This window comes from Achroia grisella, unplaced genomic scaffold, assembly GCF_030625045.1.
Source record: "Achroia grisella isolate CSIRO2021 unplaced genomic scaffold, CSIRO_AGI_Agris_v1 utg204, whole genome shotgun sequence".
Classification (NCBI taxonomy): Eukaryota; Metazoa; Arthropoda; class Insecta; order Lepidoptera; family Pyralidae; genus Achroia; species Achroia grisella.
In genome coordinates this window covers 3,158,084-3,179,639 of record NW_026712703.1, presented here as the reverse complement: position 1 = coordinate 3,179,639, position 21,556 = coordinate 3,158,084, and the positions used below count along the sequence as shown (strand labels likewise).

The 21,556-nt window shown below is 33.1% G+C and overlaps 3 protein-coding genes across 3 annotated transcripts; 1 reads left to right on the top strand and 2 right to left on the bottom strand.

The window, feature by feature from the left end:
• Nucleotides 1-1,741: 1,741 nt before the first annotated feature.
• LOC131842045 (coiled-coil domain-containing protein 97) lies at nucleotides 1,742-3,144 on the bottom strand. Its single transcript, XM_059190478.1, has one exon. It carries the CDS (start codon nucleotides 2,759-2,761, stop codon nucleotides 1,742-1,744), a length of 1,020 nt encoding a protein of 339 aa, XP_059046461.1. The 5' UTR covers nucleotides 2,762-3,144.
• Nucleotides 3,145-4,399: 1,255 nt separating this feature from the next.
• On the top strand, nucleotides 4,400-17,730 carry LOC131841950 (uncharacterized). The gene is made up of 22 exons (XM_059190359.1): nucleotides 4,400-5,177; nucleotides 5,560-5,677; nucleotides 5,882-6,037; nucleotides 6,136-6,385; nucleotides 6,809-7,073; nucleotides 7,160-7,397; nucleotides 7,811-7,959; nucleotides 8,426-8,545; nucleotides 8,692-9,076; nucleotides 9,171-9,293; nucleotides 9,386-9,499; nucleotides 10,107-10,286; nucleotides 10,698-10,867; nucleotides 11,277-11,810; nucleotides 11,893-12,025; nucleotides 12,527-12,700; nucleotides 13,208-13,414; nucleotides 13,886-14,013; nucleotides 14,428-14,519; nucleotides 14,765-14,962; nucleotides 15,448-15,679; nucleotides 16,263-17,730. Exons 1-22 carry the CDS (start codon nucleotides 4,584-4,586, stop codon nucleotides 16,509-16,511), a joined length of 4,809 nt encoding a protein of 1,602 aa, XP_059046342.1. The 5' UTR covers nucleotides 4,400-4,583; the 3' UTR covers nucleotides 16,512-17,730.
• Nucleotides 17,731-17,993: 263 nt separating this feature from the next.
• On the bottom strand, nucleotides 17,994-21,159 carry LOC131841938 (DNA polymerase beta-like). Its single transcript, XM_059190337.1, has 5 exons — nucleotides 20,583-21,159; nucleotides 20,303-20,425; nucleotides 19,378-19,546; nucleotides 18,350-18,539; nucleotides 17,994-18,088 (listed from the first exon to the last, which is right to left on the bottom strand). Exons 1-5 carry the CDS (start codon nucleotides 21,008-21,010, stop codon nucleotides 17,994-17,996), a joined length of 1,005 nt encoding a protein of 334 aa, XP_059046320.1. The 5' UTR covers nucleotides 21,011-21,159.
• Between the last annotated feature and the right edge of the window lie 397 nt (nucleotides 21,160-21,556).

The following is a 21,556-nucleotide window of genomic DNA, read 5'->3' as shown; positions in this document are numbered from 1 at the left end:
CACCTCCGAGGCAAGAAATTTGAAGACGACGGTGAAGTGATGGCCACTGTTGAGGGATTTTTGGAGAGTCAAGATAAAGATTTTTATTCTAAGGGAATTATAAAATAGAAATAATAAGAACTAAATAATATAAATAGAATTTAGAAAGAAAGACTTGTTAGGAGTTATTTTTTAACTTTAATCACCGTGTATAATATTGATTATATTTACTTTTGGATCGCCCCTCGTATGCATGTAGTAATAAACGGTTACACATAAATACGGTACATACATCAAAATAACATTTTTTTACCATTTTTGTCTGTCTCTCTCTTGTAGTTACCTACCTAAGATGAAATTAATAACATAAGACATCGAGGATTTATTCTGTGTACCTAACTCCGAGACGTATGTTGCCTAGGTATATTTGTATTTATTTGAAACAGTCAGCGAGTCAAAGGTGCTACATAGGTATTTTTTTTTTTTTTTTTATATTTAAATACATTTTTCCACAGACATATTCGTCCGTGCCTTTTTTAATTTACTTTAATATTATAATATTTATTTAATTTCCATTTTTGTACAACTCCAGCCGAGATGTTACAATTTGCCTAACAGTGACACCGAGGCAGACCTTATCCGTCTGGCCCAGAACCACCGCTGGCCGGCCGGGTGAGTTGACAACATGCAGTGTCACCCATCTTTATTTGGAGGATTAGATTTATCAATATGCATATACAATTATATAAATCTTACACTACTACTAATTTCACAGTTTTCATTACATTGTGCAATGTAAGAATTCATAATGTAACAATACACATTATGAATTCTTACACTGCATATACAATTATATGAATCTTATTCTAACACTATTTTCAAAGTTCACTATTTGTTATAGTCCAGGTTTTGTTTAATTATTGATTGTTTAATTTCACAGGTCACTTTTTGTCGTAATTCGGCAATTTTTTTTTTTCTTCCCTTTTTCACTTCCCTTTCCCCTTCTTTCTTTCTTTTCTTTTTCCCTTTTTTTTTCTTTCTCTCTACATAGGTATTATGACTTGAAAAAAAATCACATATAGGTATTACATACTGTAAGGTATACAGACAAGGCAGGCGACTTCTCGCCCGCAATAGTCCGTCAGTATCTGCTCAGTCAAAGCTGGTGTTTTGGCCGTGTGCACGTAGTATTTGTCCATTTGGTCACCCTATTGCTGCGCCACTTAGTGTTTGTCGATCCGTTACTGTCTGTATCATTATTATTTAAAGGTTTATACCAATTCGGCTTAGTAGTTAATTTTCCACTGGTTTTTTAGTTAATAATTAATCTTCACATTGTTGCCGCCTGTGAAAAAAACACTTGGTATATAAGTTTTTGTATATATTGCCTATTGGTAATTTAAGTATATTAATTTTCTTGCCTCTCTGAACAAAATCCAGGGCACATGTATATTACCTAAACTTATAATATAGTTATTCTAATTGATTAAATAAAGAAGATTAAGAACCTATGATGAACATAGGCGACTTCATCTGTTAATTTTGTATACATATTGTAATTATATAATAATAATAAATACTTTATACCGATTTTAGGTAATGAATTGGTATACATTAATTTACTTTTTGTTAATATTTATTTCATTGCTGCTGTTCATCAATTTATTATTAGGTAAATGTTATAAATAAGATCAGTGATGTGACAGTAAACATAATAAAGCATACAACCAAATATTAAAACATACAAAAATAAAAAACAGTTTTAAGTAACAGTAAGTTTATTAGAAATATGTGTCATAAATATATCTAATGAATCATCTGAAGTACATTCAGTGGTTTTTTTACCATACTGTTCAACGAGTTTCATATGTTCTTCTAAATTTTCCACATCATTTGGTTCAGAGTCAAAATATCTGTCCTCTGCATCTTGAGATAATTGTTGCAAATCATCATATTGTTCATCATTGTCTATAGTATTGTAGTCAATTTCAGAATCAGTACCCTCTATGAAACTACTATACATTTCTTGAAAAAACTCTTCGCGTAAAAGATTCCTTTCAGGAGCACTTATCATAGTTTGTTTTCTAGTTTCTGGAACAAAACTAGGTCTTGTGTCAGGTGTATCAAAATCACCCCATTTTTTTGGACCTTTTAGTGCTGCATTGTCTCCTGTGTTTTCGGATGTACTGGAACTTGAATTATCCTGGCCAGTTTCTTTGAGCATTTGTTCATTTTTTACTTGTCTCATTTCATTTCGATCAACCGTTTCAAGAATCATATTCAAAAAGGTAAGATTCTCATTATCTACACCGTCTCGCTCTTGTATTTCTTCATCAGTCAAATATTGACCTATGAGCTGTTCATATAGCAGGGGATTACGATACATCATTTGTTTTTGACTAAAATAATCTGTTTCATCCTGTAGCTTCTGTAATGCTTTGTATCTTCTGTTTCTTATTCTTTTATGTTTGCTTTCTTCTGAATGGTATTGTTTTAACTGTCTAACACACTCTTGAAAGTTTTCAGTATTTCTTAAAGATTCAAAATAACCAATGTGGTAAGGTGCCAAATATTTTCCAAATTGTATCAAAAAATCTGCTGGTGATCTCTGATACAAATCATAGGCAATACGTTTCTTATCAATAGTTCTTATGGCACTTTCATTAATTCGAGGGTTTTTAAAAGTAATTTTTGCACATCGAACTAGATAATCAATTATGTCATGAATAGCGTCGATATTACCATCTATCTCAAAATTGTCCCCTAAATTATTATGTTCCATATTAAAAACATATAGGTAGTCCGTAATGCAAATTAATCAAGCTAATCTTTTAAAACGCACTTGGTATACCAATTGTCTGAGAAAAAAATAATATCCTAATGATGTCTGAGAAAAAATTAAAATCAATTTATTGAATAACTATTAAAATAAGAAAGATGGAAAGAACGTTTATAGATTTTCTTGTAATTAACTGTCACAATAATAATCGATTATTGAAATGTATTAATGTACATGTCAAAAATTTCAATAACAATATGATTTTTTTATATCTAATATATATACGGCTAGAGAAATCAGTTTGTTTGCCATTCCAATTACGTAAAAAAATAGGCAACTACAGTAACCTAGTATTTTGAATAAGAAGTACAGTAATTAAGTAAGGCAAAACGTAACGATTCGTTACTACATTCGTCGTTACTTTGGTCTATGGTAAAGTACAAACTATTTATATTAAGATACTTTATACTACACATGTTATACTTCGGTGAAGCTGTAAAGACTAACTGCGGCCAATACCATTAGAATTTTTTAATGCGGTTGCCAATTCGAAAACAAACGCATTATTGTCGATTGAGATTGATAACAATTACTGAGCAAGTAATCACTATATTTTATTACAAAAAATATATCAGCTGACTTTGACAGCTGATTGAGCCTTATTTGACTTTAACAGAGACGTTAAACTATTCAGTATCTGTAGAATTGTTGAAAACGGGGAATATATTATTTTGATGAGTGTCTTAGGGAGGTGGAGATTCTATAATAATCGATATCTACATTATTAATATTTTAAAATATTGATAACGCTAATTAACTATAGACCGCTTTTTATAATATTTCTTTTTATTACTTACTAACTGAAAACTAGTTCAGAAATATTGTACTAAAAATTGTTTGGAAAAAAGGGCCACACATTTGAAAACAAATATAGACTGTTATATGTTTAATGTTGATATAAATAAGGAGTTTTATAAAATAACATTGTTATTATATTGAATCGAATAGATGATGATCATGATGATGATTAAATCTAATAGAATTTCATAATATTTTATAGTTACAGAAAAACTTACCAGTTAGTTCTGAAAAAAAATATAGGTAATTATTAATTTACTTCTAAAAAGAACTTTTTCATCAATTTATTACTGTTATTCTTCTTTTTTGTAATTATGGAGCGATGCGATACTTATGAAGCCGACCGCCTTTACTTTTTACTTTTTAAAATTGGATCAGTAGAACCAAAAATTACCTCGAACAGACAAATATACAAACTTTACCTCTTTATAATATTAGTAGCTATATATATATTTATAATTGTGGACATCATAGTTTATGCTGGCCACTTAAAAGTTACAGTTTATACATTAAAAAGAATGTATATAATTTTAATTTTTGACATAAGAAAATAACACGACATTATTTTACTGTTTTTGCATCATTTTATTTTATATAGTTATCGAGTAGATGCAATGGATTTCTGCACATTAAGAACCGACTTACAAACATACAATATTATCCACCACATATACTTGAAGAATACGGATACAGAATTTTTTAAGTCATTTTAATATCGATATACAGTACATGTGTTTTGCAACCCTAATTCCTTCATATTTTTGACACTTTAAATAGCAAAGTTATTGAAACAAAGATAAATATTTATCAAATATATAATTTATAAATTATGTACCTTATAATGTAATTCAGTATATCGTGATGTAAATATGTTTGTGATCGCAGAAGAGAAATAGAAATAATAACTTTTCTATTACAGTTTTTACACAACCTGTAGTGACTGTTACAAACAAACTATTGTTTTATTATGATTTGGAGATGGGAAGATATGTGCGGTCCACTCGGGCTAGAACCATGGAAAGAAGAATCAAAAGACATTGGACAATGTTTCCAAGAATTATTCTTGCAAATACCTCTGTTTTTCTTAATAGCAATAGTTTCAGGCTTTTATGTTGGGTACAGAAAAGATTGGGTTGTTCGGGAAAAGACACAAGAGCGCGCCATTGTTCTCCGCAGCTTTGTGGTTTTAGCTTTAGTTTTAATTCCAATAATAGAAATGTATATTATTATCACTAAAGTAGATTTTATTTTATATCCTGTTGATTATTTTTGTGCGGGTGCATCATGTTTATCATGGCTGGTGCACTTTGGATATGTACTGGCTTTAAAGCATAGGCTTGGCATAAGTTCCCGAGGACCCTTACTACAGCTTATTTTGTGGTGCTGTGTTGTGATATTAAATATAGTTGCACTCCGAAGTAACATACTTACAAATTCTACAATGGATTTTAACATTGCAACATTGTGCTGCCATTTCCTTTATTTTCTGACCCTTTTGCCATCAAGTGGTTCCAGACCAACATACTATTCTCCATGTCTAGTGGGAAGCCAACATTCCCATGTAAGTTATTTAATTATTAATTTTTTAACTAATAACTTTACATTTCCTACATATTTATTCTTTGTAGATGCAAAGCAAATCTGTATTCCAAAAATCATTATTCATAAAAGCTTAAAACTATTTAACATACAACAATTTAGAGTGCAATAAAGAGTATATAAATAAATACATAAATAAAATTTAAAATCCACATACTTATATAAAGTGCCACAATTTATATTTTATGATTGATATCATAAAATAGTTTACATGTGATCATGTAAACTAACTTTTAAAAAAATAATATAATATTTGTAATAACAGGAAGTTTAATATATAATTTATTAAAGTTTAATATTATATTAAGAATAGAATTAAACTAAAATAATTTTGTATTTCACAGAATGAATATACTCCTCTGCTTCCACATATGGATGAAGGTATATTAGGTACAGCTATGCAAGGCAATAATTACTTTTCTAAATTAACATTTACATGGGTAGATCCACTTCTACAGAAAGGTAATTGTTTCATTTTTAATTATCTTAATGTCAAGTCCCTTAGTGACACTAATAACTAATGATCTAATTTTAACAAATACTACCTCTGATATCATTACTAGGTATTGATATTTTTATAGAATTTAACAATAAACTTGTCTTTTATTGTTGTCATGATGGAATGTATAAATGTATGAAATAGCTCTAAATGAATTATCTTTTTAGGACTGGAGAATAAACTACATGACCCAGAAGAACTATTTGATATTCCAGGAAAATATCGATGTTCATATGTGGGTGCAAGGATGGATAGAGCTCTTGTTGGTAACATAGATAATTATCAATATGCAGAAGTACCACATGAACCTTTTATAACATCAGGTTAACATCATAACAGTATATTTTCTTTGATCATGTTTGTCATCAAATATATAATATTATTATTCCATTATATTCTCATAACTGTCAGTAAATTTTAGGATATGGATCTATTGGTGAGCCACAACCGCAAACATCTACACCTGTAACTCCAACTGCTCGTGTCTTAGTACGGCCACAACGTAGACAAAATGTAACAATGCTGCATGCATTACACACCTGTTTTGCAGTGCAGTTTTATAGCATTGGTATTTTGAAATTTGTGTCAGACATGGCAGGATTTGCTGGACCTATGCTACTGAATAAGCTAATCACTTTTGTTGATGATGAAAGTATTGACCAACATTTAGGGTAAGTAAATAAAATTTTCTATGTTTGAAGTGATAATAAAAGATTTAAGTGAGGGTTGTACAATCTTAGGCTAATGTATATTATAACTATCTATAATGAAAAACATTGTAACAGCAATATTGTGTATGTTTAAACTGTATCCATAAAGGGAAGGGAATTGTTAGTAATGGGGTCTAATGTCTCCGTTGCTAGTAATGTACCATGTTAGGTCGACCAGCACATGATGCCCCCTGGAAACTGACCTGGGTAAACTGACCTGACCTCTTACCATCCTCCATTGGTGTCCTGACAGCATAAACCGTTAGTTCAAGTAGTGTTGTTCAAGGTGCACCATTCCATCCCATTGCCATTTAACATCCTATAAGATAAAACACAGACTGGAATTGCACTTTATAAATGAAGCAATATGTAATATATTTGTAGATACATATATGCAGCGGGGCTTTTAACTTCCACACTAGTGAGTGCATTATTCAATGTTCATTTTAACTGGTTGATGTCCTTAATTGGGCTTAAAATGCGAGGTGCAATCGTCGCTACAATTCTGAGGAAGACATTAAGTGTGAGCTCTACAGAACTCTCCAAATCATTTACAATTGGAGAAATAACAAATTTTATGTCAACTGACACTGATAGAATTGTAAATGCATGTCCAAGTTTTCATGCTGTTTGGAGTATTCCCTTACAGGTAAGTGAGTGCTTTAGTTATTGATGCAACAGCAATTTTAAATTTACTTTTAGTGAAACTCTATTTTCACACATATTTTTTTTCAGCTAGTCATCACACTGTTTCTTTTATATCAACAAGTAGGAATTTCATTTCTTGCTGGGGTCGCATTTTCTATTATTTTAATACCTATAAATAAAATCATAGCGAATAAAATAGGCCAGTTAAGTACAGAGTTGATGCGGTACAAAGATACTCGTGTTAGTTTGATGAGTGACTTGCTGAAGGGTATTAGAACAGTGAAAGTACATGTATGGGAAGATTACTTCATAAATAAAATTTCTGGTAAGTTTTTATCATTATTCTAAACATCTATCATTGTGTCATTAATTAATGATATAACATATTTTCAGTAACTTGGGAATTGCTAAAGTTTATATATTGATTGCATCATATGCCTTTGTGGTGTGTAAGGAGTAAATACGGACACTGCTTTAGAGCTAAAAGTGTTTAGTAATATGCGTCATGATTCTTTTGTATCTAATTTCAAACTAAATATAACTTGTACTATGAGCGTTGAACATAATATGTAATTTCACATTTTTCGTATATTACAATTGCATGAGGTTTATATTTTTAGCCGAATGCATACGTCCTATTTAAAAAATAGGACGTATGCATTCGGCCTGATATTTGAAGAAATTTGCTATCTGTCTTTCTTAAAAAAACCCGCAATCAATAAATGTTTAAATTTACAGAGGCACGTAAGTCGGAACTACGTTACCTACGAGCACGCAAGTACCTAGACGCGGTGTGTGTGGTCCTGTGGGCAACTACTCCAGTACTGGTGGCGGCACTCACGCTTGGCACCCATGCGCTACGACACCGCGCTCTTGACGCACCCACCGTACGTATACATTCTAACTCATTGACTATGTTTGCTTTTATAACTAACAATTTTGTCTAAATTAAATAGAATAGTCTCCCGCCTACCACCTTTAATGAACATAACAGTGAATATAGTATTCAAGTAAAAAAAATCAGACTTAATTTCGTTAAAAACAAAAAAATTGTGAAAATCACAGTCACATGAATTTTCTCAATTGAAACGTTAAATGTTGAGTAAAGTTTTTGAGTTAAATACATCGGAAGTCAAGTCTAGACCACTCATTTGTTTTTTTTGTATTTTCGCTCGCTCATTTGTTTTTACTCCCAATCTTAGATTATTCAGATTGCTGCTATTTAAATCTCACTGAAGAACAAATGAATCTACTTGAGTGACTACAAAACATTTGTATTTATTAAAGAATCCTAGTTCATATAGTTTACATTTCATGCGGTAATGTATTGTACTGTAATTTTTAATTTCACAGGTATTTACGACAGTTGCATTAATTAATATGCTAATAGCTCCGTTAAATGCATTTCCATGGGTGCTTAATGGTCTCACCGAAGCCTGGGTGTCGATTAAACGGATACAAAAGTTGTTAGATGTATGTACCTACTTTTTTAAATTAAGTATTTAATTGTTACATATACTTCCACTTCGTTTTGAATTTTATTTAATCTACTTATGATAATATAATATATTATATCTATTTCATTTTTTAATTAAATTATTTATGGTTGTATATGATAGCTTCCAGATATGAACAATGAAACATATTATAATAGGCTTAATACAAACAGAGATGAAGATAAGATTATAATTATTAAAAATGCGAATTTCTCATGGGTTAAACCTTCTAAACGGAAGAAGCCTAAACGTAAAACAAAGGGCAAAGGAACTTCGAAAAGAAAAACTTCTAAAGGAAATATTCAACGGCAAGACTCAACATCGTCATCAGATTCTCTAATACAGGAGGAACCATTTATGCTCAAGGATATTTCATTGGAGATTGGAAGAGGAGAGTTTATAGGAATAGCTGGCAATGTTGGCAGTGGAAAGACATCATTGTTGCATGCTGTTATCGGGGAAATGATAAAAAAGAGTGGTGACATAGAGATATTAGATGGTATAAATGGTAAGTAATTAAAGAGTTCTATGAATGTGTGTTATTATTATGACTTACTCATCTATGATGATGATACATGTACCAAATAAATTTAATTTGACAGGTTTTGGCTACGTTTCGCAACAGCCGTGGCTAGTTCGCGGTACTATTCGAGACAATATACTATTTGGAAAACCATACGACGAAGCTAAATTTCGTTCCGTCGTCGATGCGTGTGCTCTTACTGGTAATTATACTCATTTGTGTAGATTAAGTGTATATAGTGTGAGTGTTTTATATAATTAATAACATTATTCATTACATTGTTTTATATTGCAGAGGATTTGAATGTGCTGGGATGGAACGCGTATGTTGGAGAGGGCGGATGCACACTGAGTGGCGGACAAAAGGCTCGAATATCTCTGGCGCGAGCTGTCTATCAGGAGAAAGATGGTAAATATACTTAGATATATCTTCCACTGTTATATATTATATCTACCTACACATTTATCATTGAGGTATAAATACAGGCTGTTTTAGACCTTTATCATTGAAAACTAAAGAGTTCTGTTTCAGAGTTCACTACCTAGACCCGTACAAGAACTGAAGGATATTCATAGGAGCGATGGTTTTTATCTCCTCAGTATACAGCATGTACTTTTTAAAGCAGATATTTAGTATAGACAAGAGTGGATTTTAAACATATAGGATGTGTAGTGGCGTTTCCTCTTCATCTTGGCAAAATCTGTAAATCATTGTTAAGCAAGTATTTACTTAATTTGCAGTGTCTGGTATGGACCCTAATCATGATACATATATTGTTTTTACTCAATAGCATCAGTTTATTAGAGTAATGATTCGAGTATTAGGGCTTTTGAATGTATTAATTCTGTCATTTTCTAACATTCATGTAAGTAAGTAAGCTCCTAGTTCACTTGGAAGATAAGCGCTGATGCATGAGGAAGAGAAAGTCGATATGCAAATCAACATGAAGATGCAATAAGCAAAGCAAAACATTTCGTTTCTCGTTTTTAAAACATGCTATTTCGGATGGTCGCAGTGTACCTGCTGGACGGCGTGCTGTCGGGGCTGGACGGCGCGGTGGCGGCGCACGTGGTGCAGCGGTGCCTGGTGGAGCTGCTGGGCCGCACCACGCGCCTCCTGGTCACGCACTGCCCGCGACACCTGGCGCGCGCACACCGCCTACTGCTGCTACACGAGGGCCGCCTCCGCACAGCAGGTACTACTATACTCTCTTTCTCTCTCTCTACACCTATGAATAAAATAAACTTACCAAGTTGTAACAAATTATATTATTTTATATTAAAAGGATATGAAAAGATACACCTGCGTTAACGGTATACGTTAATGTTCACGGGGCCCAGTGGAGTATGATAAGATTAACATGAAGTCAAGTCACTCATAACAAATTCATTAGTAATTAACCGCGTGCTATGGTACATTATCGGCAAGGGGAAAACTATTCCTTTTTTTGTTAATAAAACTTAGAAGGGACGATAGGCTTAATCTTAATAAAAAATAGGTAACAAATAATTGGTGTGAAATGATAAGATGGTGATAAAGTTATAATTATTTATGACATCAAAATAACGACTAAAACTGTAAACATAATTTTAATCATTACACTTAGGTGCTCCTGAAAATGTATTACACGAAATAGAAGAGTTTATACCGAGCGAAACAGAAACAGAATCGATTGCTGAGGAAACGCCAGGTCCCTCTACCAGTTCAATTGTAAAAAAAAACGAAATCGCTACTGATAACCAAGACAATGTCAGTAGGAACAGTTTAGATAATGAGGTGAGTGTGTGCGGTTTTTTCTTTATTTTTTATACAAGTAAATTTGTATCTAGTTTTTGTGTAGCATCATAAAGGGATAATCAATAATTTAAAAAATCTTTTATTATATGTTGCACTTAAATATCAAATAGAATTTTCTTGTTAAACCTTGTGCATTTTCAGTGAGGACAGTTTAGGCATCTATCCTATCTCCTGGAGATACTTTGTCTAAGACAGTAGGTGATAATGTACTCTATGGTAAAACTAAATGGCGCTATGTGAATTGTTCAGAGTTATTATTATCATTTTACCAACTGGTGGTACATAGAAGACAACCAGTCCAATACGAACCCGCATAAGCGATTCTAGGCAATCTTGTCGCTTTATTTTACATAATCCTTATTCCAACATTATTTTTGCTTTACCACAGGAAGTAATGTCGGAAGGAACTGTTGGGTGGTGGGTAATAGGCCTGTATCTGCGTTCAGTGGGACCATTCCTAACAATTATGATCATCCTGTCTCTAATACTAATGCAACTCTCGCAAAACTTTACATTTTTATGGCTCGCATTTTGGGTTCGGAATAATTCGAAGAATAGTACGAGTCTACCAGATGACTTCAATTTTAATCAAGACATTCACGAAAATAAGACTATTTTGGATCATGGATTTAATATTTTTGATAACATAGTACATACTATCGTTAACACTTCAATGTCGCTGATTTATAATTTAGATGCGCCAGAAACAAATACAAGTAATATCAATAGCACAGAGAGAATTGTAGAGCCAGTGGTTGCAAATGTTACATCCGATTACAATGACAATTACTACCTGGAGATATATTTTGCCTTAGCTGGATTAAACTTGATATTTACTATAATGCGGGCATTTTTGTTCGCATACGGAGGTGTTGAAGCTGCTACAAGGATACATAAAAGCCTTTTGAAAGTTATAGTAAAGGTATGATGTATATATTGAAGTATTTGGTCAGTATTAGTAGACTACGTAAACATAGCATAAAATAATGATTCATATATTTCAGGCAAAGGTAAAATTTTTCGACGTGACGCCTTTAGGACGTATTCTAAATAGATTTTCATCTGACACTTACACAAATGACGACACGTTGCCGTTTATTTTGAACATACTTCTCGCCCAGTTTTTTTCTTTAATTGGTAAGTAACTTTATTTATATGCATAGTTTAATTTTTACTATAAAAGCCATTGTGAAATGTTATATTATTATTTTTGGTATAAATTAGTAATTAATTAATTTCCAATAATATTATATAATTGTACTTTTAGGGCTAAGTCATCCTAAATGTCTATAAATTAGTAAATAATTGTCACCACTAGCGCTTCGGTGTGATGGAATCACATTTTACAAGTAGCAAGTTATTACATTTTTATTAATACATGTCTGTAAAATAAATGTAATACTAATAGATATTAACGCTTAAACTACTAATTTTAAAAATTATACTAGAAACTACAGAATGTGATGACTAAATGCCCTATACCATATTCAATCTGTTTTAATATTATTAGGTTTCATGTTTGCAGTAGACTATCTTACTATTTAATTTATAAATTTCTCGATAAATACCGTGTTATTGACTCTCATGATTTTTTTACAACATTGCTTGTTATAAACTCATGTTGTATTTCATTATCAGGCGCAGTGGCGGTCGCAATTTACGGCATTCCGTGGTTATTGGCGGGAGTAATACCGCTGGCATTTATATACTACCGGCTACAACACCGCTATCGACCCACCTCGCGGCAACTCAAACGGCTGCAGAGCGTTACTCTCTCGCCTGTTTACACGCATTTTAATGATACGCTTGAAGGTAGGTTCGGTGTTTTCTGCAGATAATTTAAAAACTACTATGTATCATACATATAACGTTACTCGTTTAGTTTTATATTTAAAAATGATACAGATGTTAGGCCACATTGTTCCAGTAACCGACAATCGGGCATAAAAGTTCTTGAGTGGTTTAAAAATATTCCTTTACTGATCACCTTAATGGACGAGACTATCGTTCAACAGCTGATAATAATGAGATCTATTCTCGTAATTAGAAATAGGAATAATCTTTATTCAATTATTAAACTCTATATAAGCACTTTTGAAGTAATTTTTTTTATTCTTCATTTGGAACAAACAAGAAATTTGCTTGTTACAATTATTTAAAAAAACACTTATTCAAAAATGCATTGAATAAGTGTTTTTTTAAATAATTGTATATGAACATGTACGAGACGTGCACTAATCTATATATAAACTGATACACATTCATCTTTGTACTATGAGAAATTTTAAAAAGAAAGTATCAATCATATTATGATTGCAGGTCTGACGACTTTGAGAGCCATGGATGTGAGTGGACGTTGGGCAGAGCGTGGAGAGGAATTAGTGGAGGCGTGGCAACGAGCAGCGTTATGCGGCGCCGCCGCATCCCAGTGGCTAGCGCTGAGGCTCCAGTTCTGTTCGGGCGCCGTGGTAGCGGCTGCCGCGCTGCTCGCCGTGCTGCAACGAGCCACGCACACCGCCGAGCCAGGTATGTGGTGACGTTACGCTCCATTGCAGCCTCTCACATGACACTAGTCATCCATACTCCTCTAGGGGAGTAAAGGTTGAGAACTGGGGCTAACCCCTTTGCCCCGACATCAACTCTGTGATAACCCACGGGTAGCTGGATTTAAGTCTCTTAGAGCGGATTACTTAAAAACTAACAGAATACTTTCGTATGGTTTCTTTTATATTATATAGTTTTTTTTTTATTTTATTTTGTACAGCCAAGTATGGCACTTACATAAATACTTAAGCGAGTTGGTTTCCCTCCCAACTAGTATTGTTGACTTATAAATAATTAGGTCGTCAAGGGACGTGGCGTAGACTGCAGTAGAAAGTAGAAACTAAAAATATACAAATATACATTAATATAGAGCATTTGCTTTAAAATTAAAATCATGTTAAGTTCTGGTATTAATAATCTCGGGTTTTCATTTCCTGAAAATTCTGTATGCAGGACTGGTGGGTCTAGCCATATCATACGCGTTGTCTATGACTTCGATGCTGAGCAATGTGCTCAATTCATTCACGGAGACCGAACGAGAGATGATAGCTGTTGAACGCGTTGGTGAATACATAAAACAGGTGTGTCTCCATGGAAAATTATTTATATTCATGTATACATTCGACTAAATCATAATTGATGATGACCTGATGAGCCTTGACTAAAAATGTATGTGAGATCACTCTCTACATCGGATCAACTAATGTATTGAGCGGCTAATGTAATAGATTTGTGGCTATTATCTTTTAAGATTTTGTCATTATTTATTTATTTTGGGTATTATTTGTGTAAAGCACTTTACTAAAATAAATAAATGTTTAATTTGTAGTTGCACTGAAAATAACTATACTCTGTTTTCCCTTAAAATGACAAATTTGACAGTTACATATGTTGCCAGCTTTTGCGATTCTTAAATAATTCCATTTTAATAATCACAGTTATATACTTATACAAGAACCTTATTATATCTAATGTAATGATTCATTTTATTGCAGGTTGAAAGTGAAAAGGTTGATGGTGATTCACCGCCTTATGGATGGCCATCGCAGGGTGTAATTGAATTTGAAAACGTTCACCTAAAATACAGGTAGGAAATATCGTGTTATCGGGTCGTGACCACCAGAAATGCTTCTACTAATCAATATCGGCATCTCTATCCTGTGTCAAGTGAATCGCCGGCTGCATATAACTTGACGACATCTCTAACAGAATAAGTCCATCATCATGCCAGCTGTCTATCCCTTCTTCCGTCCAAGTGTCCTACCATTATACATTTTTCCAAATTCTCTAGTTCCCGTTGGGCTACGTGACTATAATTCTATTCTGTTTTAGTGGGCGCGAAAATGGCCCATCTGCTCTAGATGGGTTGTCGTTCAGCACGTGGCCGGGCGAGAAACTGGCGGTAATAGGGCGTACCGGCGCCGGCAAGAGCTCACTGCTGCACGCGATATTGCGACTTGCGCCGCTCAGCGCCGGACGCGTGCTCGTCGACGGCGTCGACGTAGCCACCTTGCATTTACACGCGCTCAGGTAACAGTAGTCACATGCAACTTAACGATACTTTGATTGATATGGCACACGATAGAAAGTGGAAAAACAGGCGAACAGCGCCACTCATAACTAATATAACATAACTCATACAGTTTTCATGCGTTGCCTTTCCTGAGAACTTCGATTTTACTTAACGTTACTTTTTTTTTTGCCTGTTGAATATAAAATAATATACAGTCACACAAAGTCAGTAATTAGGCAACTAGTACATTTAATGTTTAAAATTTTTATTTGTTTAGCAGTGTTTAGTGTTTATATAAAATATATCGTAAAATGATTGTAATAATAATGAAAATATCATCGTATGCAGTTTGATTTGATGTATTTGCTCATGACATACTTATACAAAATGTCTACAACAGCAGTATTTGGTGAATTGTTTTTCTGCGTCTTTCCTGTCAGATGATCTAAAATAAAACATCTAGTTACACCAAATGAGCGATTTAAAGTATCGTATGTGGCAGGGCGCGCATCGGAGTGATTCCACAGGAGCCGTTCATATTCGCGGGAAGCATGCGCGACAACGTGGACCCGCTGCACGTGCACACGGACGCGGAGGTGTGGCGCGCGCTGGACGCGTGCGGCGCGCGGGGCCTGGCCCGCCCGCCGCTGGCGCTGGCCGCGCCCGCCGCGCACCTCTCGCGCGGACATGCGCAGCTGCTCTGCCTCGCACGTGCGCTACTACAGCGCCCCAAAGTACGCTCACACCGACTTTTAATTAAAAATGGGTCTTGAAAAAATAAAAATAATTAATATATATTAATCTAAAAAAAAACAAATTGACTACAAGACAATAGTGGCACTATTGCTTAAGTTACGTTAAATTATTTTAATTTTATTACTGTCAGTTTTTTAAGTTTCCCGCCCTAAGAGGCTTAAGTCCAGGCTGTCGGGGGTTGTTGCCCCGGAGTTGATGGGGTTGTTTTCATTTGTTTTATAAAGAGGCAGTTAGTGCTAGTTTTAGTGAAACATATGTCAATTTGTAGTACAAAGTAATACAGTATAGACAAAAAACAAAGAGAAACGGTAAACCGCAATTATAGCGAAACTAAGTTTAGAATAATTCAATTTTTAACTTGTTTACAACAATTAACTTAAAAATGTAAAAGCTACAAACTAAATTATTCAAAAGAGCAACACGCAAGTTACCTGCTCGCTCTGAGACGGCTTTCAGAATGAGCGGTAGATTAAAAAAAAATGGTGACTATTCAAAATTACTTCAATGTAGGTTTATTTGAATACATTATTTTCTACAATATGATTTGATGACTGTACATAGATTCTACTAGTGGACGAGGCGACCGCGAATCTGGACCAGGAGACGGAACGGCTGATACTGGAGACGGTGCGATGCGCGTTCGGCGGGTGCACGGTGGTGTCGGTGGCGCACCGGCTGGCCGGCGTGCTGGGCAGCGCGCGCGTGCTCGTGCTCTGTCGCGGCCGACTGCTCGACCTCCGCGCGCCGCACGACGCCCTCGCAGACTCCACCTCCTACCTGCACCAACTACACTACGGCTACGGCACTTAGCCATGGGCTCAGAGTGGAGCGACTAATATATTATGTAACTAACAAACTATACCCACTGTCTTACCCCGATTATTTATTTCAAACAACGGTTACATCCTATATCTGTATGTTATTTTTTGTGTTGACTGTCGAGTATGAACTTTTTACGGATATTAAGTATCGGAGTTAGTATTTAGGTAATTTATTATTTTAGGTTTGGTTGATCTTACAGGTCTGCCTCACCGTGGCTGCGCTACCTTCTATTTGTATATCTTTTCGGCAAATTACGAAACGGGAAGACAGAACTAAATGCAATTAGCACGCGTTCCATTTCATAACTCGTCTTATGCTATTGCTATTGTCTGATGTGATTGATAGTCAGATGATTAAATTCCAGGTGGAACTAAACAGTGTATATCAGTTTGTTATTAATTGCCTTTGTATTAATTTGTATACATTGAAACACTAATTATAATCTTCTGCTTTACCATTATTCGAAATTAGGTATTATATCACCATACCATATGTACTTTCTTTCTTAAGCAATTTGTTTCCAGATAATATTCCAAGCCAATTGGTTTCCAGAATAAATGACACAGAGGCACACATAAAAATTAAATAATATGTGCAGTCGCCCTCTAATACTTCTATCTGACTAAACATATATCAATTTCTTTTATTTTGATTAGACTAGATGCAATAACTACGTCACTCTCTAAACAGAATGGCCAATGCTACAAGTATTCTGTAGTTTTAATTTGTAATCCTTCTGACTTATAATCTTAATATCGATTTTGAAAAGTTTTTTTTTTCTTGTCGTCCTGATATATGTACGTAGGCGCTAGTTTGGGAGCTGGGACTACATGTAGCGTTGGACTAATGCTAAGAGTTCTAATTTTGCTGTAATCAGCATAATTATAATTGTAATTTTTAATTGTGCATGTATTGAAACAGTATTGATATCTAGACAAGTAGTAGATATTCAGGTATTTGTTAGTTTATTTTATTTCTATTCTTTCATAATTTTGTTATCGCATGCATAACTCTAATTACGTCCACACTACAATTAAAAGTAATTTGACTACCTGGCCAGCGTTAATAGATATTAGTAGATAATGTGTAGGCGATGGTCTGGTTGTCTAAATCTAACATTGTGATAGTCTATTTTCAGTTTCTTGTTGATGGTACATATAGACCTGTGAGCATAAATCCTTATTTTAGTTTTGTTAATTACTAAGCAATATTAAGAGGATATTACTTTGATATGTGTAGGTATAGGCGTATAACAGTATGAAATTAATGAATAGACTGATAAAAAAACTAGTCGATGTAATTCGGTAATTGGTTTTCCTGAATAAAGTGTTGTTATACAATATAAATTACTTTAAATGATAAGTTTGTTTATTCATTTTTTGTTAAAAATAAAAATGTGATATGCGACTAAAGAATATATATGTCATAACAATTGTAATAAAACAAGTTGTATTGTTATTTGTTTATTATTCACAAATTTCGTTCTTCAGGCTTCTTATAAGGATAGTTAATATATTCAAAAATCTCTTCTTCCGACGTAATGGGCACTGGTTCCCCCGGGACACCTAGATAAAAGAGATCAGGAGTTAATTATTGCTTGGCACTTTTAATCTTATTATAAAAAAAACAATTTCATAAGAATTAAATACAACTCATATTTTGCCAAAATAGTTGTTGAATGATATAAAATGAATAATTTTTGTTGAATGAAACCAGCAATATATTATTATTTCCCTGTCTGAGCTACAAATGTAGAACAACAACCAATGGTAAGTATTATATATTATATTAATAGTTATACACAGAAAAAACATCAATTAACTTACCAGTAACACCTATGGGACGCAAGGAATACTCATTCAACGTAAATCCCTGTTCCAATGCGTGCGCTCTCATATTCTTATTGAACACGTCACTCCCAGTAAAGTACAGGACTGCGCAATAATATTGCACACATGGAATGAGTCTGATATCCAAGCGGCGATACGGTAATTTGTTTGTTAATCGACAAACACCCTGTTAAAAATAGTTATACTAATTAAATTATAATCATTTTTAACCCAGATGGTTGGATGGTTTTTTGAACATTATATAAACAAAATCTTGTGTTTCAGTATGTGACTTTCAAGTAGTTGTTTCGTTTCTGCACCACATTTTTGGAGTGCAATCACATAATGGCATTAGAGAAAATTTTGTTAATTAATTTAGAAAGAAATCAAATTATAATATAATTTAATTCTTTCTGAATATGACTCGCACTTTTATAAATTATAGATATTCAACTCATTAGAGTCAAACATCTATAATTTATAAAAGTATTTATAAACTTATTAAAGTTAATGTTAAAATTGTGTTTAGGCCCTAAGAACTTTGCAATTTGTATTCTGTTATAAGTCTCCTAGGGATGAGAGACAAAATTTTACTTCATATAAATTGGGTAACTTTTATAGGTAAAATATGGTATGTGTCTGATTTGTCTGCAAACGGCCAGTCGTCTTCGCAGTGAGAAGAGGTATTTATGATTTGCTGAACCTACTTGATGGAAAAGATATTACTTCTTTTCTATCAAGTAGGTAGATTATTAGACATATGATATAGGACACCATAAGAATGATTGGTCATGTCAGATTGTCCTACATGCCCTGGAACCATAGTGGTAAATTGCCATTTCCCAAGATGATTTGCTTACTTCATACTCATTTTATCATTCACTGGTGCCCAGCTAGTGTAAACCATTAGTGCAGGCGGTTGGTTCATTCTATTATCATTAATAAAAAAATGTAAGTAACAAGGTACGTAGTAAGTGGTGTTATGTTTACAAAACTGTTTTATCTAATGATAAAAAAAATATTACCATGAATTTAGTATCTCCCATAGATATGGTGTCAGTGATGAGACTGCTATTTAATTTATCAATCAGTTTTTTTAATATTTGATCTTTAGGCTTTTTTTTTTCTTCAACTACCTTCACCAAGGGATGAGTAACCAAAACATCTATATCACCACAATTTTCTTTACCTCTTCTACAAAAAATATAGATAGATAAATATAAAAAGTACAAGATATTTTAAAAGTTGCTATTCTATCCACAAAGATAGAAAAGGAAAGTAACTGAATGATTACTATGTTAATTTATATTAATTCTTTGTTGTTGTTTTTTTTTTTTCATTATAATGGCAAACAGACTGAGGGCCCATATGATAGTAAGCTGAAGCCTATATATGAAGAATTCCAAAGGATTAAAGATTCCTTCTTATCTTGTAATTTCACTACTTAATCACACACTATAGAAACACAGCTCTCAAAACAAGCAGCTTGGCAGCTGAAATCAGTCTATCACCTCATGAGTCTGACGCTAACAAGTTCTACGTGAGCCATGTCAGATATTTGGTAAAAGGCCACGGTAATCACAGATTTTTGACACAAATAATACATTTGCATTATGATTCGAAAGCATAGCCTATCAGGAAAAAAACCTGAAAATTGCTTGGCTCACTACAAACTATAAAATAAAATAAATGAATCTCAGACATATAAGACTGACATGTCAGTCATATATGTGTGACATAAAAAATAGTAATTTTCCGTTTATTTTATGCAAAAAAAAAATTCTGTGATACATTTTTAACTAAATTATCGAATAAAGTTATTATGGCCCATGTGAATTTTTTTCTGATATTATCATGCCAAATAACATGTTATTAATATTGAGTTTTAAGATTCACATTTGTATAATAAATTATAACAAAATAGCTCCTAAATTTTCCTTAAAAAATTACCTGTAACTACCACAAACAGTTATAGTAAATTCAGCATCTATAGAGGTAATCTGTTTCATTATCACCTCTTCTACTTTCTTAATCTCAGATCTCGGAATTTTCTTTTCAAAATCTTCAAAATGTCTGTAACATCATTAATTATTTAATGGTTGATTTCTGATAAAATAATATTTTCAATGATAATTTAAAAATTTTATTTTTAAATTAACAAACAAAATATTATTTAATAATGAGCATTGTCAACAATTAGTACTAGTTTAAACAATAAAAGCCATCTCACCTTAAACCAATTATTTGATGATGGTTCAGTTTATCCTGATATTTTCTTAGGTGTTCTATTGATTTAAGGCCTGCTCTGACAAGTTCTGCTGCCTTAACAGGCCCAATGCCAGATACCCGAGTTAGCAAGCTTACAGCTTGCGCCTCTTCATCTTGATGAATATTTTCCAATTTTTTTAATTTGCCAGTATGAAGAAATTCATCAATTTTCTTTGATATCTTATCTCCAATTCCATTTAATTTCCTAGCTTCCTCTCCAGACTCAATTCTTTTTTGATGGGTAGCTAATACAGTTGCTGCTTTTCTATACGCATTGTACTTATGTATATTACGGCTTACATTTTTCTCATACTCTGACAATTCTATTAAAAAATTACAGAATGCTGCATTGACATTGCCATTATACGACGGGTTCTTACGTTTACTCATATTATTAACACAATCTACTTTTTCATTACTATAAGAATTTTAAGTTAGCATATATCAATCTAAATGTATACATATACCCAGTTTATATAATAATCTCTTGTATAATAATATGCAGTAGTAAATACAAATAATAACTTTATGAAGTTTTATAGTTTCTATAATAAGATCTAAAAAAGATGTTTTAAGATCTAAAGTAGATTAATATGTATAGACGGTATGAGAATAAATAACATAATTATTAATGTTAATTAATGTAAGTAAAAGTACTTAAAAATTTATACTATTACAGTTAAAAGACAATTTTTGTTATTGTACACTACTAGCACTACTGTTACTGTTACTCTCGGTATTTTTACTTTACTCTTTGTCAAAGAATAGACTACTCAAGAGCTCTTCGTGCTACTGTGTGTATCAAGGAACATAATACTCTAAAGAGAAGAAGGGTAACCTAGTACAAAAAAAATGGGAAATACTCCAATACCACTAGCGCTACAAATTCCGCACGGAATATTTTAGCACTAATAGTGGAGGGAAATTCAAATATTT